The sequence below is a fragment of the Lichenostomus cassidix genome, chromosome 20 (assembly GCF_008360975.1).
Source record: "Lichenostomus cassidix isolate B80296 chromosome 20, HeHo_3.0, whole genome shotgun sequence".
Taxonomy (NCBI): domain Eukaryota; kingdom Metazoa; phylum Chordata; class Aves; order Passeriformes; family Meliphagidae; genus Lichenostomus; species Lichenostomus cassidix.
Genome location: NC_139500.1, coordinates 13,749,615 through 13,772,200, shown reverse-complemented (window position 1 = coordinate 13,772,200; position 22,586 = coordinate 13,749,615). Strand labels below are relative to the sequence as shown.

General features: G+C 53.1%; 1 protein-coding gene across 9 annotated transcripts in view; it reads left to right on the top strand.

Annotated features, from left to right (window-relative positions):
• Positions 1-22,586, top strand: part of CHD6 (chromodomain helicase DNA binding protein 6) — an 89,212-nt gene that overhangs the window by 27,776 nt on the left and 38,850 nt on the right. For 2 of the 9 annotated variants that reach the window (XM_085079410.1, XM_085079409.1), the window contains exons 1-5: positions 3,386-3,409; positions 4,044-4,099; positions 17,500-17,993; positions 21,525-21,663; positions 22,198-22,347. In XM_085079410.1, coding sequence (XP_084935536.1) covers positions 4,067-4,099; positions 17,500-17,993; positions 21,525-21,663; positions 22,198-22,347 — 816 coding nt within the window. In that variant the 5' untranslated portion in view covers positions 3,386-3,409; positions 4,044-4,066. Of the gene's footprint in view, positions 1-2,109; positions 3,410-4,043; positions 4,100-17,499; positions 17,994-21,524; positions 21,664-22,197; positions 22,348-22,586 lie in introns of those variants that run through there. The other 7 variants (XM_085079414.1, XM_085079416.1, XM_085079411.1 and 4 more) reach the window with 7 other exon arrangements.

Genomic DNA, 22,586 nt, shown 5'->3' with positions numbered 1-22,586 from the left:
AGTTATTCCTGAGTCACATGGCACACCCTGGAGAAAACAGATATTACGATTGGACAGGTTACCCTGCCCCACAGCCTGGTCCAAAGGTGCCCTGGGAAGAACAGCAGGCTACAGGCAGAGGGCTGCTTTGGCAGTGGGGTCCTGGCTTTCCTTTCTGCTGGAGAGCCCAGGAACATCCCTGCCCCCCACAGCCACTCTTGGGGGCACTGGACATGTGGCAGGGCCCAGCTGCCAGCTCCCTGTCCTGGTGAAGAAGCTGTGCCTTGCCTCCTGCCACTGGTGATGAGGCTCATGAAGCAAGCCTCAAGCTCGTTCCTCTGGGCAGCTGGCTGCTGGTGCCGGCTGCCCTTCCCTGCCCGCAGCCTTTGTCCTTGTCCTGCCAGCCCGGTGCCGCCTGCTCAGGATCCTGCCCTACCTGAGTGCTGGGTGCCTGGGAAGGAGCGGGTGGGGTGGTGCCGGAGCAGCAGCCCATGGGAGGAGGGGCCAGGGCTTTGTGACAGTACCAGGGCCAATGCGAGCAGGGCCCTGGAGCTCTTTGCTGGGCTCTGGAGCAGCAAAGCTGGGCTGCTCACTGCTCATCAAGTGTCTGTGCATCATCTAGCCCTCACTCAGCTGCTGCAGCTGCCTGAGCTAACTGTACAAAAGGCAATGAGCATGCTGTGGGCTGGGCCACTCAATGTAGCATGATAGATGATTTTTAAATTTGATTCTTTATTTAAAAAAATTTAAAAGTGCCCTGAAAGCCTAGAGCTGAGTGATAGGCCTCTTCTGGGCCATGCAACGAGAGACTTCCAGCCTGGGCTAGCCCCATGACAAGGAACTTGTAGCAAGGTATTTATCTTGATTTTAGCTTGCCAGAAGTTTTGCTGCTGTGCAATGTGTGAGCCTTTCTCCTTCCCTGGCACCTCTTGGGTCCTGTGTGCTCCATGTGGGACCCTGGCTCTGCTGGGTAGGAGCAGAGGGCTGCAGATACCCCCATAGTCTCTCTGGGTGGGTGGTGCCCCTGCTCCAGGCTTTGGAGGTGGACAGAGCTGCCGTGGTGAGATGCAGTGGTTCCCAAAAGGGTGCAGATGAATGCTACCAGTGTCCTGCTCTCCAGTTGTGGGAGCATCCTATGCTGCTGGATTCTGTCTTGGTGCTGTCCCCACAGCTATGTCAACTGGAGACATGCGCAGGCACCTTAGAGTTGTAATGTCAGGTGCCAGGGCTCAGCCTATAGCCTGGAAGTTGTTTGGGTGATGTAAGTTCTGCTCTGGCTCTGGGAGCAGCAGGTTGGCTGGCCTGCAAAAACCCTCAGTGTCTGCCAGGTACTTAGTTAAGTATCAAGGAGTGATTCTTTGGGGCAAGGCCGTAGTGGGGAGAGCTCCTTAAGCACAGAAGGGAGCTCATGCCTTGCCAGGGTTCTGAGGAACCTCACAGCCTTTTGATGATGGAAAGGAGGTAGAGAGCAGGAAGAGAGTGCTAGTTGCTGCAAGAGCTGGAGTGCCCCAGATCCATCTTCTGGGTTACTCCAGCAGAAAATCGATTGAGCACTGGAACGGGCTCCCAAGGGAAGTAGTCACAGCGCCAAGCCTATCCAATTTCATGAAGTATTTGAACAATGCTTTCAGGCACATGATGGGATTCTTGGGGCATCCTGTGCAGGGTCAGGAGTTGGACTTGATGATCCTGATGGGTCTCATCCAGTTCAGTATATTCTGTGACTTGGTGTTACTAAAATCTCTGAGGGGAGGGCTGAGAAGCAGAGCAAGGGTAGGAGCAGCTTGACTGGGGGGGTGGTGTCAGGCCCTGCTGGGGGCCAAGCTGAGGCAGGTGGGGGACAACCAGTGCACTCATGTGCTGCTGGCAAGGAGGGGGAAGCTGAGCGCCTTGGAGCCTCCTGCAGCACAGAGACTGCTGTGAAAGATTAACCGAACCCAAGTCTGGCTCCAAGCACACCCTTGGGATGGGGCTGCTCTCTGTTGGAGCCCAACAGGATTGTTCTGAGCTGCTGCACCCACTTGGTCTGAAATCTCTGCTTGGTCCTTCCTGGAGAGTGCCTCTACTGCAGCTGCATGTGTCTTCCAGCTTGACTTAGCCCTGTGTCCTCTGGTCCCTTCTGGGACACATTTGCAGCAGTGCAGGAGGGGCTGTACAGGACAGGCTTAGTCATGAGAAAGAAGTCCTATGTCATTCTGTCCACAGATGCCATCAAACATGTCCCTGTTCAGGTCGTGGCATTGGGTGCCTTTTCTTGCTCCCATCAAACCTGACTTAGACGCGGGCCATGCTGGCCTGGCCCATGCCACGTAGCCAGGATCAGAGTTAGAAGCCTTTGTCTCTTCTTTTCAATGTGGTGGCATGAGCCATGGAGCAGCATCAACATGCAGAATTGGTCACCTCACACTGGCCTGAGCACTGGCCACCTGTAGGACCTGTTGGCTTTTGGTTTGTCTGCTGGGGAGGGTGAGACCCTGGATGGGGGTGCTGGGAGGTCACTGGGGCTGGCCTGTGGGCTGGCAGCAGTGCAAGCTGCACCCTTGTGCCAGTGAGTCTGACGTCTCATGGAGTGGGGTTTGCATGGTACAAGAGGGAAAGGAGAGGCAGGTGTTAGTGGGATTTCTGTCTTAAAACACTTGTCAAATGCTTTTGAGCTCTTCGGCACCCGTTGGTGGCACTGCGGAGCAGACAGCTGCTGAGGGTTGGCTGCCCAAAAAACATATACTGCCAACAGGTCTGTTGAGTGTGCTGTGGCTGGTACTGCTGTTGGGAGGGCACAGGCTGTGACCTCCCACTGTCCCCTTGACTGTCATAGCATATTTATCCTGGGGAACTGCAGCAATGCCCCATCCACCCAGGATGGGTGCTGTTTCCAATGGTGACCCTGCATGTGGCGGGGCTGCTTCTGGCCTTCCTGCCACCACAGCACTGGTGGGAGGGAGACAGTCAGCCCAGCTTTCTCCTGCATCTGGCAGTGTCCAACCTATGCTCAGTCCCCAGAGAAATCAGACCTGGGTAGGTGTGTGTCAGCTCACCAATGGCCTGGTCCTGAGAGTGCATGAAGCCCGGATGGGGGTGCTGGGTGCTGTTCCTCTGTGTTTGGGACAGCTGCTTTGGCAGTGCCTAGGAGCTGTGGCAATTGCAGAGATCGGCTAAAAAGTGCTGCTGGCCCAGCTGGACCACAGCCACTGTTGCAGGGAGCCTGGGGGAGCACTCTGTTTTGCCCCAGAGAGCTGTCATGGTGCTGCATTGCCACAGACCCCTCGTTGGTCCTCTGGAGGGGGCTAGTGTGGGGACCTGGTCACCTCTGGCACTAAGATGCTGCTAAGAGCTGGACTTGCAACTGCAGCCCCTCTGGCCAGGTCTGGTGTGGGGGAGTTGCGAAGAAATCCCCTCTCCCTCAGCCCATCCTCCTCCTGTAGGCTGCGAGGTGAGTGCTGTTCATGCAGCATCCTCTCCGCTGTGGGCCTAGGAACACAGCCAGCCCAGCCCCAGCACTGCACCCAGGGCTGCTTGTGGGGAGACATGGCTCTTCCCCTCCTTTCTTGCCCCATCTTTGTCCACATAGCAGTTCTTCTGTGGTCATAGTCATAGGGCTTGCAGCCCACCTTGAGCTCCTGCATCCTCTCCAGTCTCTTTCTGCTGTCATTGCTGCTTGGCAGAGGCTGGTTTGTTTACTTCCCCCTGCTGCTGCAGGGCTGGCAGCATCCGACATGTGTCTCAGCGGGGCCTGGCCTATATCTGGTGCTCTGAGGAACTGGAGTGTGTTCTGTGCTAGGCCCAGGTGCACCACTTCTTGCCGAGACTGCAGCTGACATGCTGGTCTTGATCAGTGGGTTTCAAGCAGCACTGAGCTGTGGGAATATCTATGGTTGGACACTTGCCATGGCTCAGCAGAGCAGATGTCCCCAAGCTGGTCCCTGAGAGTGTTTCACTCCAGCAGCTTTGTTGCTCTGAGCAGCCCCAGGGTTAGCTCGGCCTCCTGGAGGGGTGAGTGGAAGGATGGAGTGCCTCAGGTTCAGCAGTCTCATCATTGTGATTTTTTTTTGTGTTGTGTCTTGCAGAAATAACATTCATCCCAGATTTGATGATAATGAAAATACAGAAAACAGAAAAGCAGGTTTGTGACCCTCTCTCCTTCTCCCAGTTCAGCTGTCAAGGCCTGGGGACCATGTCCTGTGTGGAAATCGTTGCAATTCATATGTGGTGGGAAGGAGGCTGGGGTAGCAGGGGTGGTGGTGTCTTGAAATTCCAGACAGGGCTGCAGCTCAGCTCCTTGAAATTTGACCTGAGCTGCAGCCCAGAGCGGGTGAGTCTGATGGGGCCATTGAGCAAGGTGGGGTTTCTCTTCAGTAGTGGAAATGCTCTTTATTTGGTGCTATCCACAGTGGAAGAGCAGACCTTCTTTTGTCTAAAAGTCCATAGCATTGGTTCTTGCTGGAATCTCATTACAAAACCACACATTTGCTGTGATTACTGCTACTAACATGATACTCCAGGACTAGTACCAGCTGTGAGGTTCAGGAAGATCATGTCTGGGAGCTGTGAGAGCTTGGACAGGGAAAATTCTTCCCTTCCTCAGAAAAAATCCCATCTCACAAAGCTGCTGTTTCTAGATTGCTGCATCAGATCATAACAACCTGCTGTTCCCAGAGGAGATTTATGAGCCAGTGGTCTCTCTTAACTGTGTGCAGGGGAAGAGCCTGACTGCTGGCACGCTGCTGAGGGGAAAGGACCTGTTACATGGGTGGACTGTTCGTCTGCCTGTGGGGGTGAAATATAGCTGGAGGTATAAAACAAACTGGTCTGCCTAGAGCTAATTTGTGTCCGTGCTGCTTTTAATGGGTAACCATTAAATTGAACACTGAAGCTAAGGGATAAATCTGTTTGAGAGCACAAGCCAGTGCCATTTGTAGCCAGCTCTGAAGCAGTGCATGCTGCTTGGGGCACTCCAGATCACACTGCCATGGCAGGTTGATGGGAGGAGGAAGGGAGGGAAGGGTTTGTAAGAGGTCAGTGTGCCGTTCTGGGCTTGCAGCAAGGCAAATGCTGCAGATATTGGAAGGTGTGTGTACAAAGCACCAGTACTGCAGGAAGTAGTGAGTGTGTCCTAAAGATGCTGTGAAGAAGCAGAGCCAGCCTCAAGGTGAGGAGGAGGAAGGGAGTGTGGAAGGTCTTGTGTACCAGCATGGCTGGATTGCTCCTGACAGAGCAGGGCAAAGGCCTGGAGAAGAGTAGGGTGCTTTGGAGTGTGGGTCTGTGATCTCACTCCTCTGATAGCGAAGCCCAGGTAAGAAATTCATGCCACTCATTGGGCTAATATGACAGGTTTGCATGCTCTGGAAGTGGGATTACTGAAATATACAGGGTTTAAGCACAGCAGAACCATCCTCCCCCACCATTTGGAGATTTTACAGGGCTCAACTGACAAATTGTTTTGTATAGCTGCTGCTGCAGATAAAATCTGGGAGGGAGATAAAGGCAAGTGGTGTGAGCAAGGAGGGGTACCAAGTTCAGTGTTTGGAAGAAAGCTGGGCCAAGCAGGGCTTCTGCGGGTATTCTGGGTACCTGGTTGAAGTGTTGAAGGGGTGGGTGGGTCCCTGTAATGCTCAGCAGAGCAGTGCTGGGGGTAAACTAGAAAGGGGTGCCGTTCCACATCACTCTGGACATCTGAGCCCAGGAGCTCCCACACCTTGTAAACAGACTTCTCATGGCACCAAGGGGGGCTGTTGCCTTCCATTGAACAGTCACTCTGGAGAAGATGAGATGCTTGTGTGGTTCTGAGGCTCTCAGGAGTCATGTGTTTCCCTCCCAGCCTGTCACCTGCAGAAGCTCCATGTTGGTGGTCATGTAGGTGTAGGTTCAGACCCATGGGTGAAAAGGCTGGAAAAATGCCGGTATCCTTCCTGTTGGTGAGGGGTGGCAGGGGAGCTGTCAACTGCCTTTGGGAACAAGTAATGGATGTTCTGTCTCCCAAGCCCTTGGGTGTCCTAGGCCAGTGCTTTGTCTTGCCCATGTCTGCTGCCAGTGGATTAGGAAACCTGGGCTGGAGAGCTGGGGTCTCAAAGTGGGCTGCCTGGAGAGGAGCTCCTCTCTGTGTGCCCTTGGTAGCCCCTGCAGCAGGTGCCTCTCTTCCTGTGCAGATTAGGATGTCTTGGGGGTGCAGGGCACTGCCAGCTGGTGCACTGTCTGATGGGCTTTTGTTAGCACAGGCAGGGGCTGTGTTTCCACAACTCTTCTTCCTTAGTAATGCACAAAAATCTGGTACATTTGTCACTAAGCTGTGACTAACTCGTGAAACCTGTCGCTGTCTCATGACTTACAAGTTTTCATGCCAGGGTGCCTTGTCTCTTGGTGGAGGTGGGACAGGGCTGCCTGGTTACCCCCGAGAGCAATGACAAATGATGGATTTCCTTTGAGGTCTCAGCAGCACCATCATTCCCTGGGCTGCCTCTCCTGTCTGTGTCCTGCTTGTCCCTGGGCACTGAAGGGTCTTCTGCTCCTTATTTCTGCCAATCTCTGACTTGTTAAATAACCAGAGAAATACTGAACTAAAATAATGTGCCACAGTGCCTGTAAATCTCCTTATTCTACAGCCATGGAAATGCTCCCATCCTGCACAGACTGTGAGAGCAGAGCAGAATTGCATTGGAGACAGCAAGGTGGGAAGCCCTGTGACCCCTTAGCTCCCGCCTTCTCCTGGAGGGCTGTCTTGGTTTGAAAGACAGGTGTCTGCCAAGAGAGGTTGAACCCTCCCTTAGAACAGAGAATGGGATTTTTTTCCCTCCCTCCGAATTATTTAATTTTGTAAATCAAGGGCTTTCAGGCAAAGGTATGGGAAAAAAGGAATATCAGTTCTTTACTAGTATCTATAAACAAACAATAACAATTGTTAGCAACCACAACTGGAACCAGAAAACCAATAGCAGATAACTTGTGAGCTGCTGAGCCTTCTCCCGTGTGGTGTAATCACGGTTGCAAGCAGCAGGGGCGCTGTTGAGCTCCCGGCCGGGCAGGGCAGGTGCGATGACTCCCGAGCGGCTGCAGGTGGCGCTGTGGCGCAGGGTCAGGTCAGCGTCCGGCAGCTGCAATGGCGGACAGGCTGAGAAACACGCAGGGCAGCGAAAGCAGCTCGGAGCAGCGAGAAAGCAGGGCAGCAGGGGCGGGCGCTGGCTCTCTCTCTCTCTCTCCCCGGCCAGCGAGGCAGCGAGGATTTCTGCAGTCACAGCAGACGCTGCGGTCTCGTGCGGCAGAGGGCGGGGGCAGGCAGCAGAGGCCGCGGGACTCTTCCCGGCAGCAGCCACGAGGAAACGCAGCCCGGGAGAAAACGTGCCCTTCCCCGTGGGGAGAAAGGTTGAATCAAAGCTCACCCAGCCAGGAGAAGAGAAAAAAACAGGGCACAGTTGGATTCGCTCTGGTCCCAGGCGAAGAGCAGAAAAAGAGCAGCCTCTCCCCTCAGCGTCCGAACCACGAGAGAGTGTTCCCAGGGCCGGCTCTTCCCTTACCGTGCCCTCCCAAGCACACCTTTTGTCTTTTACAAAAGACTTGATGGCTCTAAAACACCCAACTATTTGTTGCTTAGTAACAGGAATGGGAAGAAATTCCAAAGGTACTCAACCCCCGACAAGGGCTCTTCTGACTTTCCAGCCTGGGTTGGAGGTGGCAGGAGTGGCTGGATCCCCTGCGGTGAGCGGATAGCAGCAGGAGGCAGTGCTGAACAGCCCAGTGCTGCAGGCACCGTGTGGCTGCTGCGCAGCCCTTGCAGCAGGGAGGCCCCTGGGAGGATCTGTGGGAGCTCTGCTTGCCTTTGCTTCAAGCACTTACTGCATAAAATGAAGGATTTTCCTAGATTTTATGGGTCTGTTTATGTGAAAGTGAGCTTTGCTGTCTCATGTACTGCAAATGCTCTTGGGGGTTTTTACCAGAGTTCCCCGGGGCTGGAGCAGGTTCCTGAGCAGTGCAAGCCAGCACAGGGTGCGGGGTTGTCCAAACCTGAGGGCACTTGTGGCTCTGGCCCAGTCTGTGTTCGTGGGCTGCTGGTCCCTACTGTGCTTTTTTTTTTGTCATGATGAGACTGTCCGGTGTGATGACACCTGGTGCTGAGTGCATGAAGGAGTTTTGGGCACCCACTCTGTGAGAGTGAGGGGTAGGGGGAGCAGTGAGCTGCCAGGGTGCCCTTCTCTTGCACACACAGCCAGGAGTGCCTGTTCTCCCTCACAGTCCAAGGGCTGCACAGGCTTTGCTCCCTGCCAGAGTGAACTGAGTGGGGAGGACAGCACAGGGCAGCAATACTGCCCTCTGCCCCACCCACTCCCTGTGCCAGGGTGGTGGGAACACAAGTGTCCACTGCCAGAGGTGGCCCAGTCACGGGACAGAGCTTCATGGCTGTAGTTGTTGAGGGCTGCATTGGGGTGGAGCATCTCAGGAACAGAACCGGGCCCCACCTCCATCATGCACATCCCATGGTGACTGCAGAGCCTGCTCGGTGACATGATGGAAGTTGGCACTTTTATATTTTTAACTTCTTGATGCATTGGATTAAGAGCTGGAAACAAGGGATGCGGATACTGGGCAACCAGAACACAACAGCCTATGCTATGCATGCCACTGGTGGGGATGGGGCTGCTGGAGGATTTGGCTCACCAGCCTGTCAAAACTCTCTGGGTGAAAGAAGCTTCCTGTTCTGCTCCCTTTGGACTCTATGACCGGTTGTGTGGATAGACTGGGCTGGTGACGGCCAGTGTGACCATCTCAGAGAGGCAGAGCTGTATCATGGTGCCCATCCTGGGCTACTGGTGCAGCAGCAGCCTGGCTGGTGGCTTTGGCCAGTGCTGTGGGGGGAAATGGGCCGTGGGTTGCTGGGCAGCCCCCAGGCAGCAGTCTGTGCCTAAAGAGCATGAAAACCTTTCATGGCCTCTGCAGACAGGGTCCCTGTGGACACTCCAGGTAGAGAACAAATCTCTGTGGGGTTTGATCCATGCCCTGGACCCAAATGCAGGCATCTGCAGAGGTCTCCTAGCGGGCTGCAGAAAAGTGTGGCCAAGCCTGCAGCAAACGTGGCTTGAATGGTCCTTGCACTTAGGTACAAGGTGGCATGTGGCATGGCCACTGCTGCTGGCTGCGGTCACACTGCCTGGCAAGGCTGTGTTGGGTGAATATTGTCTGAGCCTGGTTGCCAGGGAAAGTGGATCTGCTCTTGGTGTTGTGACCATTAGAAGGGCTCTGCTGTGGCCTCCTTGCTGGACAGAGCTTCCATTCAGATCCTGAGGCTGTGGTAGAGCTTTGCCCTGCTGGAAACACTGTGCTGTTGGAGAGGAAAGCCTGCAGGATGGATTATGAGGTGGCATGAAGTTTTTGGTCCTTTCTCCTTCCCACACGCAAACTCATGGGATAGTGCAAGGTTTGGGCATGGATCAGGCTCCAACACCCAGCAGTGCAGATGCAACTTCTCCTTCATCTGCATCACATGTCCTGGCAGTGCTGTCATGTGACTTGTGCCATGTGGGTCCAGAGGAGTCTCTCTTCCTGCTTCTCACAGATACTATTATTATTATTGCTATTATTGTTGTTGCTGTTGTTATCGTTACCGTTACTATCATTACTATCATTATTATCGTTGTTGCTATTATTTTATTTATTGTTGTTATTTTTATTCTTTTTTACTTTTTTGTTTTATTGTTATTTTTATTGCTGCTGCTGCTGCTGCTGCTAGTGCACAAGCTGTGTAAGTCAGTGCTACTATTACGGGGCAGCAGATATTGCTTCTTCCCCTCCCCAACTTCTGTTTGTAATTTCCTCTTGTACACTGTAGTTCCCTTTGCAGGTACCTGGTGCAGGCAGGTGAGGGTGAGGGTTTTGTCCCTGGCTCACCATGGGAAGTCCCACTGGCCTGAGCTTGTCCTTGCCCTGAGCAGATGTGGAGAAAACACTGCTGAACTTCACTGCTCCTGAGCTCTTGTGCATGTGTCAACGGGAGTTTGTAAGGTGTCCCTTCCTGTGAACCCAGCTTTGCTTTAGGGCTCGCAGAGGGTTGGGTGTGCTGTGTGAGCCTCATGGGCTGGGCAGCCAGTGCATCCCACAGGCTCAGCAGTTGGGCAGAATAGAGGGAGCCCTTCGAGGAGCAGGGTCAGGAGCCGCTTTGCGTCCCTCATCCTGGTGGTGTTCTCCCCAAATCCTGAATAAAAACTCGGGATTCAAATTGAGACTGTAAATGAAGCAAAACAATTTTAAGTTAAGGAAACACACCATTAAGGCCCACCCTGACCTTGGCTTTGCCCTACAATGGCATCGTGCAATTACAAGTGCTCTCTGTTAGCCTCCACAGCTCTCTGGGGAGGTTTCAAACATTTTTGTCTCCTGACCTTCTATTTGACAGTAGTTAGACACATGTAACAAGGCTTTGTGCTCCAGCTGATGCTGAGGGACTGTATGAAATGTAATTTATAGAAGATTCCTCTGTGATTAAAAAACCGTTACATAAAAGTGTAATCTGGAAATGTGAAATCGTTACAATCGTCACCCAAAAAATGCCAGTTCAGAGGCAGTGGAAAGGCACGTTTCTAGGGATAAAAAGTGTTCTGGGGAAGCAGAGTCTGCTTGTATTGGGTACCTGAGGTTCAGAGGTGGGCATCACTTACCAAAATCTGGAAGTCATCGTCTTCATTTCTTCCCCACTTCAAAATACCCAGAAGCAATAAAGCTGCTTGCTTAGGTGGACATGTAAAAAAGACGTGTAAAAAAGACGTGTAAAAAAGGCAGTTGAATGGAAAATGATGTTTCTATTTAGTTTTAAAAAGTGATAGTAAGAAAAAGGACACATACTCTGTGAATTTAAAAGTAAACCCATAGCAAGGCAAGGCTACACACATTTTTAGGAATCACTAAAGACATGGAGTCTAGTAACAAATTTTTCTGACTGTCTCAGGATTAAAAAGCCTTTAAGAGGAGTCACAGGGTAAATAAGGTGTCGACGGCTCATGGAAGCTAAGTGTGGGCTGAGCAGCTCAGTCAAATAAGCTCTCCTACCCAGAGCCATCTCTGGTGCAAGAGGCATCGGAAGGTTGCCATTAAAGAGTGTGGTAAAGACATTTTTGAGCAAAGTAACATAAGCCACCTGTTTTGATGGTCTTTACTCTGGAATTGTAAAGGAACATGATGAGATTTGGGAATTGCTAATAAACAGTGTTGGGGCTATCACCCATTAGGGCTGTGGAAGGGGAGGGGGGAGTAAATGTGAAACTAAAGGGCAATAGGTTCATTTGGGTATTGAGTAAATAGTTAGGATCTACAATAAACACTTTATTTCTGGAAACACTACACTGGTTAATAGTCAACATGACTTTTGCAAAGCAGAGTTAGTCCTTGCAATCTCTTGGGGATTTTTAAGATAACTGGATCTCAGGGCTGAAGTTGGGCTGGGCTGGTGCAAGGCTCATGGATTTCCAACCAGCAGTTGAGGAAGTTTCTCACTGAATGCTTGTAAACAAGTGAAGCGTTATCCTGATAAAAAGTCTTTCTGTAAGTTAGTGACTGGTTAAAGGCAAGGAAGCCAAGGACAGTGAAGATGTTGCTTCTTTCCCAGCATGGATCACCAAAGAAAGGTGCTGGCTGATTCCTGCAGTCATCTGAGATGCTGAAGTTGAAACAGAGGCTGAAAAGTTGAGGAAAGTCTCAAGATGATCCCAGTAAAGCATGGGAGAGCCAGCCATGCATGCGTCATCACTGGGAGTTGTCCCTGCTCCTGGAGGAGACTGTAAAGCACTGGTAGAGTTAGGAATCTGCCTACAGGTTGTCCCAGGGTGCATTCAGTTGTTCATAACGGGAAAGGGAACAGCGCAGAAACCCTCCTACTACTCTGTGGTACCTCTGATGCTACGTGCTTCCTGCTGCCACCCCACAGCCAGTAGGGTTGGAAGAAGTGCAGAGTAGGAGAAGGCAGGTGGCCTGAGAGCTGGCCCAGACCAGCTGGCCCTGTGAGGAGAGGTGACTTGTCACCTGTGCCTTAGCTGGGCCAAGACACCTCTGCAGGGGGAGGATTGCAAAACTGAATTGTACAGAGTGTGTGACAAGGAGACCTTCTCACACCTTGATGAGTAGAAGCCACTTAGGAGGGCACCAGGATTTAACCAGAATTAGTGGGTTTCCCCAATGCCTTATGAATTGGTAGTACTGAAGTCCCCGGGTGCTTTCGCACCCAGGGGTTACAAGTGGGTTCATTGTGGTGTGGGTGCAGCCTGTTGCTGGACCAGCCTGGGTAGATGGGGCACAGAGATGCTGCCTGCCCTACCCCACTCCTGCCCCCTCAGGGTCAGAGCATTGCCTAGAGCAGCTCCCAGCTGGTCTGGAGCAGCCCAGACCAGCCTGCCTTGCTGTGCGGCGTGTCCCAGGGCTGTGATTTGCCAGGTTTAGGCTCCAGCAGCTACATGTGTTCCTCCCGCATGAAGGGGGTCTGAGTGTGGTAGTATGTCAGTGCTGGCCATTGCTGCAAAGACAGTGACCAGCAGCCCAGTCACAGCTGTGTGCAGCCTGATGGCTCGTGGACACCTGTGTCTGACACCACTCAGGCCAAGGTTGCTGCTGCAGCAGAGCTCTCTGCAGTGCTGTGTCCCCATCAGTGTGACACTGGCCCGTCAGCCTTTCTCCCGTTGGAATCAGAGGTGATTTCCCTGTGGCATGGGGTCAGCAGCCAATGCTTCGGCACCAGCTGCATGGGGACAGTGAGCTCCTGCCTGCCACAAGGGACTAGCCAGGCTGCCACAGGCAAGCAGCGAAGGTGCTTTGGAGCAGGAGCACAGGCTGGCACTGCTTTCTTAGGCTTTTCTTGTTGACAAGATGGCAGGATAAAGTGAACCTCATCAAGGGATAGCAGAAAATACCCATTCCCTGGCTTGTGGCAATGCACCAGACCCTCACTGTAGCCTGTACTTGGCATCACAGTCCTACATGTATGGCCAGAGCTTGCTGTGGGTTTCAGGAGCATGACATGATGCATTTTCCCCTCTGTTACGATCCAACTATTAAGGTTCTTCAGAAATACCTCTGCCTGAACTAAGGTGCAAACGAGACCATGTACCAGTCAATAGTATGGGTTTTATTTGATAGTAAGTATGAGAGAGAGAGAGGGAAGAAGTAGGAAAATAGGTGGGAGGGACAGAAAGAGGGTGACAGAGACAGAATAAAGAAAATATCACTATCCGTGGATCCCAATGATGATGTGTTGATGCTCTCCAGCTGGTCTTCTTGGTGGTGATGGTCCCCCAGGAAAGCACAGAATCCCATGGGTTAATATATGCTCAGGCCACGGGGCAATGTCGAGGCATGTCCCCCTGGGGGAAGGGGTGGCAGTCTCTTGCAGCAGACTGGATCTGTTGCATCACATGCACTCCTGTGGTGCAAGGCCTAGCACTTTGGGGGGGTCTGTGATGGATTGTGACTCCCCCTCAGCTGCCTCTCATGTGAATGTCCTGTGGATATGGCCAGTGGGGTTGGGGGGTTCCACAGCTGGGCCAGTTTGTAAGGGAAGATGGGTGTTTATTGCTTCATGCACCCAAAACCTCCTCCTCCTCCCACCTCGTTTGGGGGGGGGTGGGGGGGAGGGGGCAGTTTGTGTAAACCTGGCTTTTGCATGCTGTGGTTTCCCCCACCCCTATACTCAGCCAGAGATGGTTCACAGCACAGCTGGTGGGTTTGGCCTTTATGGATGCATTCCTTTCCTTCAGCCTGAGATGACTGAACAATAGGTTTCCCTTTATCTAATCTTAGCAGTCTGACTTTCAGTCCAAAGTCCCAATCAGGTATCTTCACCAAGGATTCTTTGGTTGTAGCTTCTTTATATTGTTTTTGTTACAATGAGCAAAGCTTATAGCAATGTTTGAGGCATGAACTATTTCAGTCTCTGACACCCTCAAGACAAACCAGGCAGCTTTGGGAATCGGGTTTCTGGGCTAGTAGCATTTGGTGGGAAGCAGCCTGGTCTCCATACCTCTCTGTCAGTGAGAGTGCTGTGTGAGCGCTGGCTGTGAGCCTGTGTCCCACAGGCTGGCCTGTTCATGGCCAGGCCTGCACCAGAGGCTGCTCCAGCTGGAGGCCATCGCTGCTGACTGGGACCAGCACTGCTCCTGGGACACAGCAAGCTGTGACACCTGATGCTCACAGGGATCCTAGGCCAAGGTGCTGAGACTGGGTGTTCGGAAAGCAGATTTCCAGATCTTCAGGGAGCTAGTCAGTGGGATCCCTTGGGAGACTGCCCTCTGGGACAAGAGTAGAACAGAGCTGGCAAATCTTTAAGGAAGTGTGGGTCAGGTATCAATCCCAGTATCAATCCAGACTGGAGCAGGAATAGATCGAGAGCAGCCCTGCCAAGAAGGATTTGAGGGTGCTGGTGGATGAGAGGCTGCACATGCCTGTCCGACAGAAACGGTGTCGGACAACACACCACACCACACCACACCAACTGTGTCCTGGGCTGCATCAAAAGAAGTGTGGGCAGCAGGTTAAGGGAGGGGACTTTTCCCCTCTCCCCCCTCAGGTGAGGCCCCACCTGCAGTGCTGCATCCAGCTCTGGAGTCTTCAGCACCAGATAGACAGGGATCTGTCGGAGCCAGTCCAGAGGAGGCCACCAAGCTGATCAGAGAGATGACCACCTCTCCTGTGAGAAAAGGCTGAGAGAATTGGGTTTGTTCAGCGTGGAAAAGAGGAGGCTTAGGGGTAACATAATTTCAGCCTTCCAGTTCCCAAAGGGGCCTTACCTAAAGGGATGATATCAGAATTGTCTGGATAGAAACTTTCTAACACAGTTTTGAGTATTAGAAGCAGGCATTCTTTGTTGCGGCATGCTGGTTACTTGGGGGATCCTTCTTCCATTTGAGTGGGATGAGTGGAAGGTGAACAGAGATTTTATCATACACGCTGATTACATATTCATAATCTATCTCGACTTCCTTGGCTTTATTTGACATACTCACACGCCTTATCAGAAGTTTTTACATTGTTCTTTGGGGTCTTCAATGTCTGGTGTTTGTTTTAGGTGGTTATTCCTCAACCCCCGCTTTTGAGTAAGCGCATTATCGCATTATCCTTGTCATACATAATTTCTGCTTTGTCAGCCTTGAAGAGCTGAGCTGGCACCCTGCTTGCATTTTGCATGACTTCTGTTTACCTAAGTTACATCCTTTATTTCTACTAGGCTGTGGTTTTGTGTTCTACTGTCCTTGATAAATGATGTTCTGTTTATTATCCTTATCAAGTGAGTAAAATGCTGTTCTGTTTTACTGTCCTTATAAGGGGATTTACAAGAAAGGTGGAGGGGGACTTTTTAAAAGAACATATGGTGACAGAACAAAGAAGAATTGATTCAAGCTGAGAGTAGGTTTAGATTAGATATTAGGACAAAATACAGCTATATATAGATTTAGGTATTGATAATATTAGATATTAGGAGGAAATTCTTTGCTGTAAGGATGTTGAGGCACTGGAAGGGGTTGCCTAGAGAAGTTGTGGCCACTCCATCCCTGGGGGTGTTCAAGTCAAGATTGGATGGGGCTCTGAGCAGCCTGGTCTAGTGAAATGTGTCCCTGTACACAGCAAGGGGTTGGAAGTAAATAATCTGTAAGGTCCCTTCCAACCCAGGCTGTGATTCTAAATTGTTACAGCTGATCCCCATCTTGTGAGATCAGAGGAATGCAAATGCTGGGACTGATCCTGTTGCTCAGCCAGTGGTCTCTGAAGCTGCATCAATAGTACTGATTTTCTACTGGTCCTGAATAGGTTCCCCTTAATTCCTTGGTGCCCTGTGATGGCTGGTCCATGTGGCAGGATGGCTGCTTCCTCATACCAGGCTGCTGGTGCAGACAGCAGCGGGAGCCAGGGCTGGAGGTAGTGATGCAGCCTGCTTGACCGATGCCAGCCAATCCCACTCATGGGTGGCTGCAGGGGCATCAGGGGCTTTTCCCCTTGCAGTCTGTTTCGTTTAATGTTTCCATCTAATCCAAATTAGAAATCCAAGTGTTACAGAGCACCCTGTGCCTAGACAACCCTGCATGGGCACTGGCCCTTAGCCTGTAAGATGTAAAGATTTACATTCTCTCCCACAGCTCTGAGGTGTCTTGAGGAACTGGATGGTACTGAGGTTCTGCAGGGCCAGGGCATTGCTGCCAGAGGCAGTGGCACCTCCACCTCAGCACCTGGGAAGGGGCTTGTGAAGGAATCAGCACCCCTGGCCTGGGGCAGCTGTGAGTGTGGGGTGGTGGACAAACAGTGTCCTCGTCCCCACAGACACAGGAGCTGCTGCCTTGGGCCACTCACCAGCTCCTCCACAGCTTCCCCATGAGGATGTGATACCTCCATGTCTTGTCTCATGGCACAGCCACCAGCCCTCAGTCACAGGACCAGCTCTCCAGCCCTGGTCATGCTGCTGGGTTTGGTCTGGTGCTGCCCTAGCAGCCCCACAGTTATGAGCGAGCCTGGCGGTGGCTGCTGCTTCCCTCCGGTCATGGCCAAGCCCTGTGTTAAGAGGAGCTGGGGCACTGGGGATGGGAACTGACTGCTAGAGTAGCTGAAACGGAGCCTGACATGTTCCTCTCCCCATCCTTGCTGCACACAACTGTGCTTCTGCCTGCTCCTTTGTGCATCCCCTGCTCTCTCCTGCTCTGGCAGCTGCTGCAAGGGATGCTTCTGGTTCCCATTGAGAATTGTCATCCTCAGCTCCCTTCCTTGGGCTGTCCCCTGCCAGCCTCACCAGCCTGAGCTGCCCTCCTGGAGCCAAGGTTGCTGCACATGAGCCTGGGCCCTCACCACAGGCACTCCTGCTGCTGCTGCTGCTTGGGCAGAGCTGGGTCCTTGAGTGCTGGTGTCTGGTCATACCTGCTGTGGCCAATTGTGCCCAGGAGGCAACTGAATTACTTTCAGTGTTCAGTGCTGGAAAGTTCACAGGAGATGAAGGAAGTGCTGGAGCAGGAAGAGCACCTTTTCTCTCCTGACGTGGAGGGAGCCCCAGCATGCAGCAGCTCCTGTGAGCAGTGCTGGTCTAACCCTTCTCTTCTGCCCCAAGCTCTGCCCCAGATGGGAGAGCTACCGCCACTTTTGTTGCTGTAGGCTGCAAGGCATCCCTAATTCCCTCTCCTTGCCCTACTGGGACAATCCCTAGCTCTGGGCAGCAGGCAAGAAGTGGTCTGCATGCAGAGGTTGCTCTTGTCTTAGCCATGGAGTCTGGAGTGTTCGATCGAAGGCAGGGCAGTGTTTGGGGCACACATTTGGGCCAGCCACCTCTGTTTGGGACCTGCATGGGCTAGCAGGGAGCTGAAAGGCCTCTGTCTGTCAGCCTCTGTTGGGCAGAGAAGGGGGGGTCCTCTGTGTTGAGCTGCATTGGCTCACGGTGGCCATTTGCCACAGCTCTCAAATGCTGAGGAATGCTGCCATGCTGCACTGAGTGCTGGGAACCTTGTGGGGCTGCGGTTCCCCTGGAGCACCTGCTGTTTCCAACTGGCAATTGCTTCACCTGTTGCCTTTGCATTCTCTCCACAGCTGCCAAGCTTAAAAGCGCTGAGCCTCTCCCCAATGTCGTCTGCCTGGGAGTGCAAGACACAGGACACCTTTGCCAGCAACGAAGAGCAGGACGAGGTGCCCCACCAGGCAACAGTGACGGCCACAAACGCAGGTGGTCAGTGCCAGTGCCCAAAGGAGGAGCCCAATGGGGCTCCCCAGAAGCGGACAAGCACTCAGAACGGGATGCAGGACAGTGGGGGCACAGGCGTGAAAAAGAAACGGAAGAAAAAGGATCTAGGAGAGCAGGAAGGGGGAGATAAAGCAGCTGTGGTGGTGAAACCAAAGAGGAGAAGAGAGCCTAAAGAACCAAAAGAGCCTAAAAAGGTGAAGGAGTCCAAGAAACCGAAGGAGCCCAAGCAGAGGGAGGTGGCTAAGAAGCCTCGGAAACCTCGTGAACCCAAAGTCCCGAAGGAGCCTAAAGACAAGAAGAGTGGCTCTGAGCCAGCCCCCAGAGTGAGACCCAAGAAGAGCAGGTGGGTGGTGGTGTGGCCCTTTCTCTGTGCCTGCTGTGGACAGGGCTGTGGACTTGCAGGAGCTGCAGCTGGGAGAGAGCAGTGCTGGGTGTGAAGGGTGCTTGGTCTGAAGGTTGGATGTGCGGGTTGGGAGGCCAGGATGAGCTCTCTGGCCATGTAGAGATGGGACAGGTGAGTACCCTTTTGGGGATGAGGCCAGATCCGTAAGAGGACCGGAGAGTCTTGGCCTCTCTTTGGCCTGGCCTTTGTGCCAGGGACAAAAGGTTCCTTAGGGGTGTGTCCCACCCAGACATTGAGGTGCTATGTGGCAGAGGGCCTACCATACCTGGGGCCTTGGCAGAGGGTACGTTAGTGAGAAAAACTTTGCCCTGAACTGTGTGCAAATGAGAGTCTGTGCACACCCAGGGGCCAGCAGCCTGGTGCCTTCCCTTGGTTTGGGTTTGGGAGGACGGTGGAGCACATCCCATCCCCTCTCCCTCCCCTGGAGGACTTGTCCCTCCTGGCAGCTGTGGAGTTGTGCTGGCGGTCAAGGCCAGCAGTGGGAGGAGGCCTCAGAACTCCCTTCTACTGCACTGCCCAGCACTGCCCCCTCTGCTAATTCCTTATCCTTTTAATTAACAGAAGCTACAACAATTAACAGGTTGGCCAGAAGCTCTGGTTTCCTTCTGATGGAGAATGTGTGCAGAGAGCAGAATAGGTCTCAACAGCACCAATGTGTTTGGTCTTCCACAGCCCTGCTCCTTGAGAGCTCACTGACAGCCAGGTCCTAGAGGCACCATGGCTCTGCAGCCAGCACTGGGGTGGCCTTTAGTACCAGTGGTGTGGACTGGTGGTGGACAGGAGGAGGTGTGGGTTGCTGAGCAGAGATGGGTGCTATGTCTGCAGTGGGTTCCCGAGCCATGCTGTCACTTGTGGGCTTCCTTGAGCCTGGAGTTCTGCAGATACTTATCACGGGCTGGTGAGCCAGAGCAGATGGGGATGGACAGATCAAGTAGACAATGCCGGGAGGGTGAAGGAAGGGCTCCGTCAGGCCCCAAGGAGGGCTGCAGCAGGGGAATGGAGGTGGAGAGGGAAGGAGAGGGGCTGCGGGCAAAGCAGGGAAGGATGAAGCCCATGTAAATGCAGTATTGAGCACCAAGGAGGGTCCTGGGATGAGGGATGCAGCGAGCAGATTTTCCTAATGACACGTCAGCTCCACCAGTAAGGTCCTGCCATACAGGCAGTTCACAGAGATCTGCCCTGCAGCAGGACCTGTGGGACCAGACCAAAGCAGGGGAACCCAGGGGAAGAGAAGGCCATGGAGGTTTGTACTCCTGGAGGCATTCATGGCTCTTGTAGGTCCTTTGGCTGCCAGCAGTGCCTTCACAGGGTGCTGAGTATCACAGGGCAGCCCATGACTTTGCGACTTGCTGCGAGTAGCTGGCGGGCAGGTCACCCTGCCGGAGATGGGGCTCATGGCAGGGTAACCCCAGCTGCAGAGCTGGAAACTCTGGCTCTCCTACCTGGGCACAGCAGGGTCTGGGCATACCAGGGGGGGCTGAAGGGCAATCTACTTGCTGTGCTAGGTGCCAGCAGGTCCCTGGTTAAGTGGCCACTTCATGCAAAACAGATCATTTAATATAACTCTGTAACTGATCATGCAACCAGAAGAAACCGTGTGTGGGTGTCAGGGAGCTCCACAAAGCTCTGTGCATTCCTGATGCTCTGTCCCAGTATAGCCTGAGCCTGTGGTTCTTCCTCTGTCTCATCTGTACTTTCCAGGAGAACCTAGTTCCAGCTCTGCTGCTTGGAAAGTCCAGCCCATGGGTCCTCCTTACAGCTTCCCTGCCTCCACACCCCCTCTTGGAGCTTTTTCTCAGTCTTGCTTTGGGCTCTGGGTCAGCTACTGGCAAACCCTGCTGTGTGAGGGATGGCCATGGGTGTCGGGGTTGGAAGCTCTTCAGGGAGCAGGGATCTGTGTGCCCAGGCAGAGCTGGTGAGGTGCCTGGGGCCCCCTGGCAGCGCAGGGAGGAGAGAGGAAAGCAGCAGGCTTTAGTTACTTTGTAGTCCGCAGATGGAATGATTGCTGAGAGCCCTCTAAGTGGCAGATAATGGTGCCATAATTTCTTCTAAATTATTTCTAATCATAGTCAATGACTGGCTCATGAATGAAGCAACAGTTAATTGTGACTTACAAATCAATATCTTGGGAGTTATTGCTCAGTGGAAGCACTGCTCACAGATCATTTTCAGGGCCTCTAATTGAGGCGTAGATGCATGGCCAGGGCATTTTTGGCCTGAACAAAAGATTTTTACCTTTACTTTTTGCTAGTCACAGGCAAGCAGTGATTTGTCTCTTTAAATGGAGCTAAAACTTTGACATGGCTTTGAAACTCGTGGTTCCTCTGCCACTGTGAAGATCTGGGATGTGGAGGAGATGGATGGTGGGGCTGGAAGTGAGGAAGCCCCATTGTTCAGCCCCAGGACAAGCGCCGGCTCTTTGGGGTCATTCCCTTAACAGTGTTGCTTGCAGAGGATAAGGATGGACTGGCATGCTGGGAGCAGTTGTTTCCCTGGTGCTTCCTGGTCCCATTTCCTTGTGCAGGCAGGTTGTGCTGGTGCCACAGGGGTGCAGGTGGGCCTTACCCTGAGAACATGCCATGGGGCTGGGCTTGTCTTTCCATGTTTTTCAGGAAGGTAGTGGGTTTCATGGGAGCAAGAGCCTAAATCCCCTTCATGACCTGAGCATGGAGGACAGTTGCCTGGTGGGACAGAGCTTCCCAATGGGCCCTTGGAGCTTTCAGTGACTGCTGTGGTGGACCATTGCACCTGTGGGAGTTGGATTTATTTCCTCCTGTGTCCATGGCGATCACAGGGCTTAACTCCCTTCCAGCTGGAGGTTCACTCCAGTCTGCTCAGTTGTCTTGGGTGGGGACTCAGTGCTGTGGCTCAGGAACACGAACTATGATCTGGAGCAGCTTGTGCTTGGTGTAAAGGTTTACTGGGGTCTGGCAGGGCTCTGTGGCACACACAGGAGGTGGCCAGCAAGTGCGACCAGTGCTCCTCAGACTAGAAGGTTTGTTTTTGGGGTGCCAGGACATGGGTTGCCTCTGGAGCTGCTGAACTTTATTTCTGACTTTGGTCAGCACAGGATGTGCTTGGGAGTGCTGTGATCAGAGCAGGCACCTTGCTGCCCTGGCACACTGGGGTTGGTGGTGGGGAGATCCTCTTTGTGCCTGCACTGGACCGCATGAGCTGAACCCCAGCTCCTACAGCCCCTATGGGGCTGTTCCCCTGGCTGGTGAGAGTCCACAGTCTCCACACCAGGCAGGGCAGAGGGACTCTTTTATCCCAGTGTTCTGGAACTGGATGGAGAAACACTTTGTGTGCTTAATGACCACTACCAATTGGGGATCCCTGGTGCTGGGGGAGGTCCCAGGACCATTGAGCTGCCTCTGGGTGATCCGGTGGGAGCAGTGCTCTGTGTGGGTGCCTGCTTGCTCTCCCCTGGGATCTCTAGAACATGATCTAATTGTCAGTCTACCTTGGCAGCAAAGACACCCCTGTGGAGAAGAAGAAGAAAGGGAAGAGGAAAAATGAGATACCAGTGAACAGTTTGGATTTGGATCAGGATCTCCTGAGCCCATCTGTACAGAGCCCAGAGGAGTCTGTGGAGTCAGCTGACAGCCAGGTAAGTCTAAAGCCCTAAGCTGGCTGCCGGTGGGTGAAATCCTGACTACCTCTCAGTGGGACCACAATGTGACCCCTGGGCACAGGAATCAGAGAGCACGTTCAGCAGTGTGGCGAGCTTCTATCAGCCTGAAGTCAGCAGTTGGCCAAGGGCCGAGTGCACTCTGCTACCCTGGGCCCTGCGTGTCTCTCAGCCTTGAGTATCCCTATCCACCACGGCTCTGGACTGTTCCTTTTCCTGTTGCAGTGCAGGGGGGCATGTTGGCCCCACAGCCTGGGGGGCTGCGTGGTCTGAATTCCTACAGGGTTTCTCTGCCTTCCATCTTGGGGACTGACGGGGCTTTGTCGGTCAGGGTGGAGACCTCAGCATCTCAAGGAGTGCCTGTTCTTTCTACCACCCCCATCCTGCTGGGGCGGGGGGTGGCCTGGAAAGAGTTTTGGCAGCCTTTGGGCTTTGTCTGTGCCACTCAAGCAAGGTGGAGGTACTTCATCTGCTCATGCCCTCTCACACTGCCTTTTTTAATCCTGTGTACAGAAACGACGGTCGGGACGGCAGGTGAAAAGGAGGAAGTACAATGAAGACCTGGATTTCAAGGTTGTAGATGATGATGGCGAGACAATCGCTGTTCTGGGAGCTGGGCGGACCTCCGCGCTCTCCGCCTCTACTCTGGCATGGCAGGCAGAGGTAGTGCTGGGTGTGGGACTCAGGGGTGTGGGGGATCTGCCTCATACAGGATGTCCCAAAATGTCGGTGCTGAGGCTTCAGAAAGTGGCAGGTTCCAGCTCAAGGATGGGGTGAGAGAGTGCTTGTCTGGGAGGGTTCAGGCTGGCTTTTCAGGAACTGTGAGATGGACATGTGGTGTGCTCGTCCAGCTGTCCCCCTCCTGCTTGGAGACTAAGGCCTCTAGAACATGTCACACAGCT